General features: G+C 37.5%; 1 protein-coding gene across 2 annotated transcripts in view; it reads right to left on the bottom strand.

Annotated features, from left to right (window-relative positions):
• The window catches only part of ARHGAP10 (Rho GTPase activating protein 10), a 137,946-nt gene that overhangs the window by 54,832 nt on the left and 67,678 nt on the right, over positions 1–15,436 (bottom strand). For both annotated transcript variants that reach the window (XM_038135804.1, XM_038135805.1), the window contains 5 exons: positions 14,031–14,125; positions 11,244–11,325; positions 10,165–10,207; positions 8,804–8,869; positions 2,531–2,605 (listed from right to left, as the gene is read on the bottom strand). In XM_038135804.1, the coding sequence (XP_037991732.1) occupies positions 2,531–2,605; positions 8,804–8,869; positions 10,165–10,207; positions 11,244–11,325; positions 14,031–14,125 (361 nt within the window). The remainder of the gene's footprint in view (positions 1–2,530; positions 2,606–8,803; positions 8,870–10,164; positions 10,208–11,243; positions 11,326–14,030; positions 14,126–15,436) is intronic.

The raw sequence follows: 15,436 nt of genomic DNA, 5'->3' as shown, positions 1-15,436 counted from the left end.
AGTTCTTGTAACACATTTCCATAATATTGGAAGTTCTAGCTTTCTATCCCTGTTTACAGTAAGGTGTTTGGTTAATTTAACATCTTCCCTTTAAAGGCAGAAAGTGTTTTCCTCACCAGATGCCTCCATTTAAATTTAAACAAGATCATTGCTGCAAAATACCACAATACCACTTACAGGTAACTTTATGGACTAAGTTAATTGTAAAATTAACTTTTTTTTTTTTCTGAGTAGAATTATGTATTTGATTGGTAAGCCTTTTTTTGCAGAGACTTAGCTCCACTAGATTTTTGCATTACAGCTGAAAATCTATGGATTCATAGTACTAGAAAAGCATATGTTGGTATTCTCATACTGTTTTAATTCTCAGCCTACTTTCCAAAATTCTACAGAAAATAACCTGAAAAAGAGACAAAATTACCAAAAAAAATTACATTCCTGGTTACCATTTGGAAGACTTTTTTCACACAAGGCCTTTCCAACTGTGAACTTCATGGTCAGTGGTAGGTAGCTTAAAATACTTTGAAATCTTATCAAAGATTTTAAAATACAGAAAGTTAATATGAGTTTTTTATGATTCTGAAAAATCTTTCACATAAAAGGGTATCTAAGAGTATGTCCAGAGACAAAGGATTAAAGATTAATCAGTCATTTTAAATTCTCTGTACCACCGTATATCAAAAAGGAACCCTCTTTGTTCTTCTCTGAGGACAGATAGATAAAGAGCAGAGATAGGATCACTTTCAACAAATCATCAGAAAAGAGCACCTGCTTGCACCCTAACTTTTTCCTGTTCAATATTTTGCCTAATCTTGATACCACTGTATTCTTCCTTTGTCAAATAAATATATGAAACTTGGGAATGACCAAAAATATTCCTGATTGTAAAAAGTAACTAAAAGCAGATGCTGGAATCCCCAGTAAACTCTTCCAGCTGCTACTGAGCCACTGGCAACCTGAATCTATTTTATTTGGATACCAATAATGGCAGCAAGGAAAATCTGCCTGCCAGACCTGCACGTCCAAGCTAAGCCAGCAAGAATAAAACTGAAAAGCATCTTGTGATATCAAACACATTTAATCACGGCTCTCTGAGTGACAGCATGTCATTCTTCCCATGGTCAATGGCTAAAGATGGTTACTGCTTACTGAGGCTAACCCCAACACAGATAAACAACTATGAAAATCTGTTATAGATCAGTCATTTTTATTAATCCCAGTTTGTATTTCCAAAAAGAGCCTTTTTTCTGTAATACTTTAAAGGTTTACTAATGGAGTTCTTCAGGGTGTTGTTAATATTGATTAAAGTAAGACATCATAAATTAATATTTAGCAAGGTCATTATGACAGATTGATATGACATGCAGGTCCTCAAGTCTCAAGATGTCTTATCATTTCTGAGGAGACAGGCTGTTTGAAAAAATAAAGGAAGGAAAAGAAAAAGTCTTACAGGTGGCACTGAACTGACAGCAGCATATAATATAAAAGCGCTTTGTCATTCACATAATGTCTGGGGTAATGAAATGAATTCACTTTCTGGCTTCCTTCAGTTTGCAGTGCCAAAGAACACTGTGTTATCAGCACAGATGGAGCATGCATGGTTCTGGAGAAGAGCCTGGTGCAAACTGCAAACAAGCTTCTTTGCATACCAATGAATCCCTGAGAATCAGACCTTTGCTGTCAAGTGACAGGTTTGGAAGCTCTATAAAAATGAACTAATCCCAGTGGTCTTGTCTGACTGCATGTACTGTCAGTGCTCAGGACAAGAAATGGGGGAACATGGCACATTTTGCAGTCATGGCTACTACTTTGGTGAGAGATGAGGGACTTCATCCAGGTGCCAATATCTTTTTCCCCTCCCCCAGGGACAGCAGAGTGGCAAGAGAACTCCAGTCATTGGAATTAAAGATGCATCAAAATTTCCAGAAAGAAAAGGGAGAAAAAATTTTCTGCAAATTATTTTAGCTAACTGGGTATAAAAGAGCCTAAGATGTTTAAGTTTACAAAAACCAAATCCTTTCTCCATCTGTCTCCTGCCTCGACACACAGTTGTTATTAATACATATATCATAGCCCTCCTCTTAAACCAAATAGCTCTTTAACAGTAGGCTTAAACTGTCTTATTTTGCACAGTGATTAACTACAGACACATGGGCGTGTACACTTGTACATTCCAGACATGGGAGAACGAAGACTGAAACTTCAAACAAAGAAGCAACCAGCTTCAAACATCCCTGACTTTGTTATTTTGAACTTTCTGATCAGATCCTTCAACTTAGGCTGCGTTAATCCCACTTCCATCAACCTTGCACAAAGCACAATCTTTGCTTCTACATATGTCTCATAGCAGTTCTTAATTTATTCATACCAACTAATCCAGGTCTTTCTAAAGTAGGGAAACGTACAATGACGTGGTGATTATTTGCATGGACTAGAGCAAACTACTGGAAGGTGCTTTAAAATCTGAATATTGATAGTAAAACAATATAAAATAAAATATTGAAAAGATATTTGTAAAATAGAGGCATACCCATCAACAAACTCAGAAGTCTCTGGACCTTTGAACTCACCCCCACAACTCTGTACAATCCTTGGTCGTTTATACCTATTATGTAAAAAAAAAAAAAAAAAAAGAAAAAGAAAATAATGATGAGATCAACCACAGTCAAATTTAGCATTAAAATTTTTGCCCCAGGCAACACATTATCTTCAAAGACAGAGAGACTACACAGTATTAACAGTTCCAAGAACAACATTGTAAATGAAGAATCCTTTTGTTACTCTGTTTTTAAGGTAAGTTCATGTCATATTTTGATAAAGATTTCATGTACCTCAATTCCACTTCTGAAACTGAGAGGAGAAGCAAACAGGGATAAAGCTTTACTTGAAAATAAATAAATAAACCACTGTCTAATTTCAAATATTTTAAATTGCATTTTGGGTACATCAACAGCCACATTCCAATAATGCAGGAACTGAACAAACAAATGCTAAATTAAGATTTCTTCAATAACTTTAACATTTCTTTTTTCCCCTCCAATATGCGGTGAGTAAAATACTTCCAGTGAAGAAAAACCTAAGCCTATTCCCAGTCCTCAAAATCAGTACTTTTTCAAGTTTATAAATGCTTTCCATTTAGGATACAAGGCCTCATTCCAACCCACTGTGGTCCACATAGGAGTTACATCCAGAGGCTCCACCAAAAGCTACTGAACAGTTTATCTTGGGATGAACAGAGGAGCCATAACCAGCACAGTATTTTCAGTCCTCTACTCCTATTCTATACGGACACTGGGCCACTTTCCTGGCATTCCTCTGTGCCCTTCCATCATCTCACATACATTCACTTCTCTACCCCTTGTCTTCCCCTACTTTTGCTTTCCATTACATTACCCAGTTTTATCCCCAGGGAAGTAGAATTGTGAATATAAATTGAAAAAAAAATGGGAGGGAAAGAAGAGGCAGAGAAGAAAAATAAGGTAGCCTTTGTCTGCTGCATTGTTTCAGAGCCTGGACAGTGGGAGTTAAAATACTACAGTACACAGATGTTTGAGAGGCCTCATAATAAGCAGCCATCTACAAACACAATCTACCTTCATAATCAAACTGGCCTGGAAGAGTAGAAATGCCACAAAATAGCTGTGTTTCTACTCCAAGGAAATCTTTTCAAATAACAGATTATGTGGTATTCTTATTCAAAATATCCTTCAACAAAGGAAGAATTGTGGAGAATTCCCAGCTTCGGTACCAAGCTGTTCCAATACAGAGAAGGAAAATTAAAACCAGTCATATGAGAAAAAGTTTCTTCCCAAATAAATATTAGATGAAGTATGTAAAAATCATTAGCCTTTTAATGAATTACTGTCAGACAGAGCCATAATACACAGCAATAATTCTCAATATGGTAGAAAGAACTTGGCATTTTCTCCCTCCTCCTCCTCCTGCCTAGCCTTGCTGCATCTTTTCTCTCTTCTCTGACGCCTGCCCCTTCCTCACACAGTCTGCAGACTCCTCGGCCATCCCAGATTCTTGAGCCTGCTGAAGTCCTCCCTGCCAGCACTGCTCCTTGCCCTGTCCCAGGGCTGCACCTGCTCCTTCCCTTGCTTGTTCCACCTGGGTAAAACTGACCCTTTTTCCTCTCCAGGATGCAGGCACTGCTGAAATGGTGCTGAGCTTTAACCTAGATGCCAGGTTCAGATCTGGCTCAAATTAACAGAATAAGCCAGATCTCCTTTATTTTATCTGTGCTCATCAAAACACACAACTCAGGAGTATGCTCGCAACTCAGCTGTGCACAAAAGAATGAACTGAATAAAACCAAGACAGCTACAGGGCCACAACACTGTTTTTCTCAAAATAGGAAGTTATCAACACAACCAAGTTTTCCAATGATCCCTAGAACAAGTATGATAGCATGCTATGCACCAACTGAAGACACTAAAAAAAACCTCAACAATATAGTCCTTGATACACTCCAAACAAGAATGCACTACAAATCTGTCCTGAGAGCAGCAAACTCTGCTTCAGACTTCTCAGAGGTGTCCAGGAAAATTCTGGTACCAAACTAACACCAAGCTTTGCCAAAATGCATCATACTTTTTTTATACAATGTCTTCAACTACTTTCAGTACCACAGAACAAGTCTTCTGCATCATATGCAACATGAAAAAAGCTGAAGAAATACTGTCACACTCAGCTTTTGCTTATCTTAGAAGTTGATTTGTGATTTCCTGTGTTTCTAACATTAAAACTGGGGGGAACCAACTATGCTGACCCCAAACATACCTTTACAGGCTTAGAAATAATCAAGGTCAAACCACAAAACCTATTCCTCAGTATTAACACAGACATGATAATGCAGAAGTCTCTGGAAAATGGCAGTATTGAAACTGTGACAATCCTCCAGCAATAATCATGAGTCTATGATAGAGATTATCAGATAATTGATCAACTTCAAATTCATCAACCTGAAAAAAAGCATAGCTAATTGCTGGCAGACATCAAGCAGTGCAAAGAAGCATTAATATTTCAACATAGTTTGAGATGATACCTTTAACCATACTTTCAAATGATGTTTTATTTAAAATATACAAACCTGGTTTGAAACAGTCCTACTTCTGATTTGATCTACACATTTCAGATCTTCAGCACATCCAACACTGATAATGCTTGGCATTTACAGAACACAATTGACAGGATGACTCATGGCAAGGAATAGCTCACCACTGCCTGAAACGCTGAAGGGTTCAGACGCTGTGTCTGCCGGCTCAACCACTACTGGCAACCTGGAATGGTAAAGCCTCGCAGCACAACTTCCTTCATATTTACATTACCTCAAGATGTTTGGCTGCCTGAAACCGAATTTGGCACAGGGACACAGCTTGTGAAGCATGCTTAGAAATATAAGGTATTGAAAGCAAGACGGTAATTTATACTATTGTAAGCAAGGTACAGAGTAGGCAAGCTTATTTTGCGACTGGCATTGTACATGAGGCTGACACAGACTTGCAATATAGCTGCAAATACAAATTGTTATACCCCAATCCATGGCACAGAAACAGCCATACAAGTGACACCCTAAATTCAAGGTAATGACAGAGGCTTTTATGTCACTTGCAAAGGTTCTCTGCTCCCTCTTCACCATGTACTTTCTGCCTGAGGAGCAGCCAGCCTGGTCATGCAGCTCAATGCTGCCATCTCTCTCTGCAGCTCAGATTGGCAGCTCCGCTGGTAGTAAGCTCAAGACAAATACTGCTCTGACAAGCTACCCATCAAATCCCCTCAGAAGGTACGACCAGCTACTTGCACACAAAAACATGCACAGAGCCTTTACCAGTGGAGCACACAGCTCTTTGATGTTTCTATAAACACCTACCCCGTTCTATTATTCTCAGTAGAGAATAAAAAATGAATACTCCAAAGAGAATCCCAAAACGCTCTCTCCAAGACAAAACACAGATGTACATCCAACCAGCATGGTGCTCAGTACGTGAGAGATGGGATGCATATCCTGATGCCTCAGCATGTCCTACCAGTGAAGCATAGCCAATCTCTTGTAAGGCAATGCTGAATCAGAAGCTCACATGCATTTTAACCAAGACACTAATTTTTGTGCTTCTATTCATTCAGAGCAAATAATTCCCTTCTTGGCTTTATAAAATAGAACATAACTGAGAAAAAAAAAATTATCCAGCCATTGACAAGTTTATGTTCAATATCTCCATTATGCTCTTCTCTCTCTGAATACCAGACTACTTCTGCTGTGACATGACAAGACTATTCTCAGTTTCCACCCACACTAGACTGTCCTCTCTTCCCACCCACGCCAACCTCACACCCATTATGATTAAAAGAGATTAAAACATGGCACACAAGCACCGTCTCTGAAGAAGCATCTGTCCTGTTTTCTCCTGCTGAATATAACTTGCTTTTGATGTGTTATCATTAAAGTAAAACAACCAAGTAAAAATGGTTTTCAAGGAAAAGTACAGGTAGAAAATTCTGCCACTTGAGAGATGGATTTTCTTCATCATACAACTATTTGTCCAAACTCTTCTGAGACAAACAACTGAATGCTCTCCTGGCCCTCTGTTTGTTTAGCTCAGCAGGCATCAGCAGAAGGTCCTTTAGAGGTTTTTTGCTTCGTTTTGGAGTTGTTTACTTGTTTTGTTTTTTAAATGCAGTTGATGTTAAGTTCAGAAGAAGTAAACAGAAAATCATCAACGACTGCTTGAAATGTAATGGAAAAATCAAGTGGATTGAAACCAAACTAAGCGGATTGTTGAGTTCCTGGAAAGTAGCACCTCACCTAAATATATTCTTAGAACCTCAGGATGAGAAATATTAATTGAAAACTGATTTATAGTCTTTCTTGAGTACCCTCTGAAACAAAATTAATAGACACAAGTCTTTTTCATTGGTAATCATTACCCTTAAATTCTTTCCCAAATATGTTTCAGGGCAGACCCCACCATGGGGAGAAATGCTACTAATCAATGAAAGCTCATAATTTGTCTTGAACAAGAGAGTTACACAAATACTTTGCACCTTCTTACACACCCCTAAATCAAGGCATAAAGGACCGAATGAACTTAAACCTCCATTCAGTTTAACCTACCCATCCATAACCCTGAGGAAAAAAAACAAAAAGGCAACAAAAATCATTTTTCCAAATAGTCATTTCATGAAGAAAGTGCTCACATTTTTTCCACAGTTGTGTTCACTTTTCTTGTAGGGTATCAGAAAAAGAAAAAAATAATCAACCCACAACTTAAAGAAAACTATTTGAACACAGTTATAAACAACAAATCAAAATATAGTATACTCCCCACTGTTAATAGTAAGGAGAATTCATGAGGTATTGTAAGGTAGCCTGTAACTGTACTATAGACCAAAACTAGCCTTTAATTACATGAGCACACGCCACCCTTTTTGATAAATCTGCTTAATTCACTACAAAGAGAAGGCCCAGACTATATTGAGACAGGGTTTTGCAGTGAAGACAACTTATCTGTAGGATGCCAGCCTTATCTGCAATGTTTCCCAGCTCAAATATTCAGATTGTAAATGCCAGTAACTGAAATTTTCATGTGATGAGACAGGCAAACTCATCTGAAAAAATATTCAAAAGAACAGAATGAACAAATATAACACCAGATAGAACATGGCCTAATCTGAAATAACATCTTTAATGCATCAGACAGGACTGTTACAAAAAAGTCTAAGAGAAAAAGGGCTTCAGATACTTCTTGCTGTTTAAATGCAAAACTTTAGGTATCACAATGGCTGCTTGTGTTCCTAACAATATTGTATAGTAAGCGTATGCATGGAAGACAGTGTTTTTCAGTAAGATGCTGCACTGACAGCAAGCATGAACCTGCTCTTTTGTTCATCTTATTTAAGCTGAACTATGATACACAGAAAGATGCACAGAAGTATTCTGCCCTGTGCAATGCCAGACCTCCAGAAAAAAAAAAAAAAAATATAGCTTGTGAAAAATTCTAAGTGCACCCTTTGGGAGTAGGAGGGAAAATCAACAATTTAGGAGAAAACAAAAATGCACACAGAGAAATTGCAACATCTCTTTTAACAAACTGAGAAATATACTGAACCCTTAGTTACTTTCAGGCCTTCACCTCTTTTTTTAAAAACCACAACCAAACAAGCTGGTTCTCCACACAATGCCATGTACAATGCAGTGAGCCTCAGAGTGGCTGGTCAGCACACACTTCCGCAGAGCCTCTCCAAAATCAATCCCAAATACCTCTTGAATACTGCCTGCACACTGACCTCTCCTCCATCTCCAATTCTGGAAGTATAACAATGAGTATATGCAACAATAAATCCTGACAACATCTTTGTCCCTGGGGTGAAACTAACTCCATGAAAAGTACTTCAACACTTTTAGTTAATCACATGCCTGCTCAGCTCCTGCTCTTCTGCCTTAAGAGACTGAACAGAATTGAAACACTGAAATAAATTACTCTGTTTGAACAGCAAAGCAAAGGTGCAGGCAATGCCTACAAAACACAACAGGTTTCTCTTAGCTTTTGTGCACAAAAATTGGTTCCCTTTGTCAAGAGAGGTGCTATTCCCCACTTGTGAGCACTTCTGGCAAACACATTTCTTGAAAGAAAACCACGCATAAAAGGACAGACTGGACAGACTCCTGTCTTGGTCAGTGCAATCAGTGAAATGTCTTCCATGGTAAAGTCTTTTCCAGAGATCTACAGAAGAATTTACCACCTTCTTCAGCAGACCAGCTGCTTCACCCTCTTCACAAACAGGTTGGATTGATCATTACCTCGTGTTTCAACAGCACTGATGCACTTTTTGATGATGGTGAACCCTATCTTATCCAACTGTGCACCTACAAAAAAAAAAAAGGGGTTGAACAGTTCAAAAGCACCATTACAATTATGTCTTTCACTGAAAATAAGGCTGGACTTAATCATGAAGCTAGTACTTTGGAGGCAAAACTATAAATATTCTGAAATTGGAAGAATACATCACTTTTTATGGAGAAATTCTGCTTTTCTCCTTCAGGAGCCTGCCTAGCCGAAGTAAAGGCTTGTTCTGGTGATAGTGGCTTCAGTGAATCTGTTCACAGCAGCATCCTTTGAAGAATGGGATCTCTGATTAGTTACACATGTTGGCAGATGCAAGATGGAATTTAGCAGTACTTACTGCAACATCGACAACATCTGAGAGAGTTCACCAAATGGGACAAGGAAGTACTTATGATGAAAAAACATAATTATCAACAGCAGGGCTTTTACTGAGTCCTACCCTCAGCCAAAGAAATTCCCACACTAAAGATACAGGACACATGTATATCATTTCACAGCAGTTAATGATCTGACTACATGAAGGCAGATGCATGAACAGGACAACAGCTGAGCTCCAGAATTCCTTTGTTGTTCCTATCTTACTCTTTTTCTTCACATCAAAACTTCATTTAAAAGCTTATGTTGCAAAATTGCCCTTCCCCCAAACATCTGGCCTTCTTGCTCCTGGGGACCTGGTCTTGTACCACAAAAAGACAAATCTGAGGAAAAATTTCTCTTAATAACACCAGTATCCAGCTTGAATCAGCAATTTCACATTTTTAAAAAAGCAAGCATAAATTGCCTCATAATCAAAGCAGGATAGTGTTTTCACTCTTACACTTCACCAACAGAAGAAAGCTAATGTGTAAAAACAGCCATCGCTTCTACTTCCATATTGTGGTTTATATTTTAAATGCACAAATTCAAATTTTTGCTGATCTTGATCTTCAGCTGCAACTGCTTTTAAAACCAAACCTTCACATTCTAACAGAAATGTACACACAATCTGGATTAAGAAATTGTGATGCATTTACATACAAATTCAATTTGAATCAATTTAAGGCATGAAGTAAATTGGCAAAAACAATCAGACTGTTTCTCCAGATTATGTCCAGTCCTATACAATATCTGAGTTAGTATGAGGATCCATTAATTACAAAATTAATTAATTACTTGTAATTACAAAAATTACAAGTAATATTTAAAATTCAAGATTTAAAAGCAAAATAATTAAGGGAAAAACATTCCAGAGGGGAAAAAAAAACCAAATTACCTTTGTCTTTCTCAATTTTAAAATATTAATAAAATCAGCCTTAATGCTAATTCAAATACTTACTTCCCTCTCGTTTTGCATTCGCTCTATTCAAGTTGATGAGCAGCTAACACAAAAAGAGTAAAAAAGACAAATTATTTTAAAGACTTTCATGAAACCAGAAAAAGAAGATACTCTCAATCTTAATGCTCAGTAGGCACAAATACAGCTGATTACAGCCAGAAGACAGCACCACCAGCAGCTCTAACATCAGGACCAGAGGTCTGTGCCCCCTCAGAACAACGTCAGCTACAGCAACTGAACAGGCTGTAGCCAGTTAACAGGGATTTATGTGCTCCATGTTCCTCTGTTTCTCTGCAGGTTGAATCCCCACAGTTTCAAGGTCAGTTAAATTATTAAGAATGTGATGTTTTCCTGGGACTTATGTTCCAGTTTGGGTTTCCCAAAAGTATTCAACTTATTGGGGAGTCCAGCTCAGCCAACCTGTCATGGTAATAAACACCTCTGCAAATGAAACCAGATTAGTGTAACAATGAGATCAATCAAACAACTACTGAGGAAGACACGTGACTGCATTGCTGTCTAGAAAACCCCATCACTTCTGGCCCACAAGACCAAAATAATTATCATTGTAAGAATAAATAGTGTTTTTCAATTCAACATTTCAGGCCTGTTTCCTGATGAGAGGCAGAAATTAAGCAAATTCATGTACAACCTCAGTCCCATTGACAAGAACTTTTGATCTGGTTTTAAAAAAATAAAATAATAACACCATGTAACTCACTCATGCAAATTTTGCCACTGGAATGCAGCATGTCAGCATAAGACTAAGTGAACATGCTTATACTAGACACTTTCTACAACACTAATATTATCATTGGGATGGGAAACCATTTATAAAAATTGATGCTATCATTACAATGAAAAATTCTCATACCAGCATTAGCAGTTATTTACACTGAGCTTTACCAAGTTACTCATCTCTCCTGAGTTTTATTTCACTTTCATCCTTTATTCATTGTATCTATCATTTTGCAAACTACATAATGCCAGTTTATTAAAGTATATATGGGATCAGAAAGCAGAGGGTGAGAGAATTCCCCATTACACTATAAAAGAATATTTTTTTTAATTATGCTTACAGCTTCTTTTCCATCCAAGGCTTCCATCCACAGCTTCCTGTCTTCCTCAGAAAATGCCTGCATGGTCACAGGAACTCCAGGCCTGCAAATGTACCAACAACATAAGGTAACTGCATTCATCAACAACTAAAAAATGCTTGTCAAATTCTATTTCAAACTACAAGCAAAAGCCCATTGTCCTAAAAGTCAGGGTTCATTTTCTTTTACTTAATAACTGAACACTGCGGATCTTGAAAATAAAAGGTACAGAAGTGATACATGCAGTAAGAAATAGGGAGAACAGGGAGGAAAAAGGAGAATTAATGTAATCTGCAAACTATTTCAAATAGCTCATTGTTGATCACCTGCTGATTCCAACACTTGCTGGAGTTACTGAATTTTGTGAATTGTAAATAAACTTGGACTTGCATTGTTGTTAGATGAAAAATGGAATTTGTTAACTTAATATATAATCTTCATCTTTAAAGCAGCAACAATGATCATAGCTTGCAACCATTTAGTTCTTTTCACTAAATTACAGTTGTCAACATATCAGAGTATCAACCTAGAAGCCATACATCAAACTCAATATATGCTGCATGAAATATCATTAATTTGTCTTTAAAATAGTCAAAGGAAACAAAACCTTCTCTCACTGTCCTATATTGGAAAAAAAATTATCTACGTAGTATTTCAGAAGGATAATGCTCTTTATCAATAAAATAACTTTTTCCTATCCTAGAAGATTACTGCTCTTTCCTTAAGATTTAAATTTCTCTTCATTTACCACTAGTCACCTTTAAGTAGACATGATGGAGTACTAAAAACAGAAAAAAGTATCATTTCCCAGAGATTTAACCAGTCTTAGCACCCTGAGAGCCATAAATATCAGAATTTAAAGAAAATACAACCATCTCAGCATTCCTTTTGAAAGAAATGCAAATTTTAAGCTAGCTGGAAGTTATACTTAAGTCACACACAAGGCTGAATGTTTGCTACTTAAAAAGTCTTCCCTAAAATTTTACGACCTTGCCTCCTTCCAAAGCACAGTACTGAAGAAAACCCCATGTGCAGCTGTCAATCCCTGTGTCATTTTTCAACTTGGACAAGCTAAGGGATAAGTGTGCACTGGACTGATACCAAGGAAACAAGCTAATGGCCTGCAGCACAGAACTAATCTCCATGGGAACATCTCAGTACCACACACATATATTATTAAATGAAAAATGTCTGATATCAAGGTCACAGCAGATCAAATTTTGTCTATTATAACAAGACAGAAAGAGGAACTAGATTTTTTCCCCCTTTTACCAGAGAAGAGAATGAAAAAGTGTTTTGCAGGATCAAGGAAACCCAGCTCTTCATCCATCTCTGTATAAACTCCAGATACCCCACTGAGCAGATGACACACAGAGGGGGACAGACTGACATTTCTCACACTACTTTTTAGCAATTTTATCAGACTCAGTTTGAAATCTGTTATCCCCACTGACCAATCAATACGCTGACCCAAGAAGAGCTGATGCCTGGAGTACAAATCTTTACTCCCTTTCATGCTGTTGGGACACAGCATTAGAGCAGCTAAACCATGTCCTCCTCAACCCAAAAATGCAGGTTCAAACCATGCTGTAGAGTGACAAAAAACATCACCTGAGCTGTAAATGAGCATCTTCTCATCTGCCATGTGGGCTAGAAGTTTTCTGATGCAGTGGGAGTTTCACATCCCTTTACCCATTGCTTGCTGTAGAAATGAACATGCCTCTGGCCAGTCTGACTGGTCACACAAGCTCAGCACAGATTCTGATTAAAATTTGAGCATATAATCACAGTCCTATCTGCAGACCATGAGCAATCACAGGACAAGGGGCCCGAGAGCTTTGGCCCTGCTGCTTTTGAAGTGAAAAACACTAAGAATCTGATGCCCCGAAAGCCCATAAAACTTGAAGACCTACTATATTATAAGTTAGCATGTGGTTCATTGGTGTAAGTAAGGAGCAAACATATAGATTAAAAGCAGCTTAGAGGGGGTGGATGCAAAAACTCGGCAGCAATTCACTAATTTATATCTAACATTTAATTCCAGATATGATCCATTTCTGCATCAAAAGAATGTAGCATTACCACAGCCTAATTTATTTGGAGTACCTTATGAAGATGGATACCCTCACCTTCATAAATGAAGGAAGACTAGAACACTGTTGAAAGACAATGTTTATCAAATTTTGAGGTTCTTTTTTAATAAAGATTAGCAAGTCTTTTCTTTAGAAATAGAGCAACAAGTGGTGCTTCAAAAAGACAGTGGCAACAATGTTCAAGATGCAGTGGATGATTATACCAGGCACAAGAAGCCTCAAAACCCCAATAAACTTATTTCAATCTGAAAATCCAGCATATCTCCTCAGCAACCCATCATTTTGGAACACAGGAGTGTGATACAATGTGGTCATGACTATATAAATTATTACTGCCATCAGTCTTTCACTATAGCTGTATGTACTTCAATTTAAGCCTTGTTTCTTCACTATGATAAAATTCTTACTAGCTCCTCTAAACTCTGTCTGCGCTTTTCTTTAATGTGAGCTCAGGCATTGTCTAAACATTTCAGTTTAGCTCCTCTCTGCTTCTGCTACACACAGATGAGGTAAAACCCAGTGAGCCATGGCAGTGCTTGCCTGCTCCTCCAATGACCACTCCCACTGGAACTCTGACTGAGGGTTGAAGAAATCAGAAGAAAAGGCAACAGTAATTTTGCAGTAGTTTTAATTACTACTTCAAAAGAGCTATTCCCAGGTTGCTTCACAAGCTTACCTGTCTGAAGCTTCTAAGTCAAAACAGAATCGCCTGTCTATTGTATCTGTATTTCTTTTGGTACAATACGTAAGGACAAAGAGTTCCGCATCACCCTGTGAAAAGAAAGTTTTTATAAGCTTGACCCAGTTCTTGTAAGTTTTTATAAGCTCCAGTAAGCCAAGCGTACAAGGCAAGTAAGGTAAATTTATATTAAAGGGCAAAAGCTATACTGAAAACTGACACTTGCAAAAGAATTCCCCCATGTTTGCAGTTCACTTTTCTACCCAGTAACATCAACTCTATGGTCATTTCTGGGACATAAATCTAGAAATATTGAGTCCATTTCAGCTGGTACTTTACAGAATGACTCAGTAGCACAGTAAGTTAAACTAACAAAAAATATTTTGCACTGGTTACAATATAAGCATGCAAAGAGCCTTTACCCATTTTATGTCAGCCACAGTGATTTCCATAGTAAAGGTCACAGTAAAGGCTACACCAAGCAGAACAAAGGAAGTGCTCTTTACTATCTGTAACATGTCTTACAGAACTCTCTTTTTCTTCAAGACCAACACCGGGATCTTATTTTACCCAGGAATCACAAACTCATCTGTGAATGCTGCCTGAGTTGTACCGGATTAAATCAGGATTAACTGCACATTTTACTTATTTCTTGTCTTATTCAGCATCTCCAGACATAGAAGGCAGACACTGAAGGAGTAACTGCAAGGGTTTTCAAATGGGAGATCTTTTAATACAGCAGAAATGGCTTCATAGGTGTTTTAGAATGCTGAATGCTCAGCCACACATACAATATACTATACTAACTAAAATGGCTTATTACAACTAGAGCAAATTAGGATAAAAAATTCATAAAGTACTGAAGTGATGAAGGAAACAAAATACCATTAATTTTCAGTACATCAGGTATTCCAAAGCTTTTGAAAGATTCTTCCAAATTCAATATATTCCTAAATACACAGAGTCCTCAAAATTATGAAAGTCATCTCCCCTCTGCTGACATGAATAGGATATAATAATTTGATAAAATTCCAACAACATGATCTCCTAACCAAATCTGAAGACAGGGCAGGGTGATGCATTTACAGGCATATTGACTCAAGCCTTAGTTTCCAGATTCAGATATTCTTTTTCTTTGCAACAAAATGCATTTTATCCCTATCAATACATTAATTTAATGTGTCATCTTTAAAGGTAATCAATACCCAACTATTTCAGTAGTTTAGCCATTTAAAGATAAACAAAGTCTTGGGTCTTGAATATTTCAGTTCCTTTAAAGATATCTGAAATTACATTCATTTATATTCCTATCAAATTTTCTAGTCCCACTTCTAGTATTTACATCTCCAAGAGAAAACTCTGAATTCTTTAATAAAGAAATTTCTAGGTCTGTTATATTTTCC

The sequence above is a fragment of the Motacilla alba genome, chromosome 4 (assembly GCF_015832195.1).
Source record: "Motacilla alba alba isolate MOTALB_02 chromosome 4, Motacilla_alba_V1.0_pri, whole genome shotgun sequence".
NCBI lineage: Eukaryota > Metazoa > Chordata > Aves > Passeriformes > Motacillidae > Motacilla > Motacilla alba.
The sequence above is the reverse complement of the archived record's forward strand: the minus strand, read 5'-3'. Positions and strand labels throughout refer to the sequence as shown.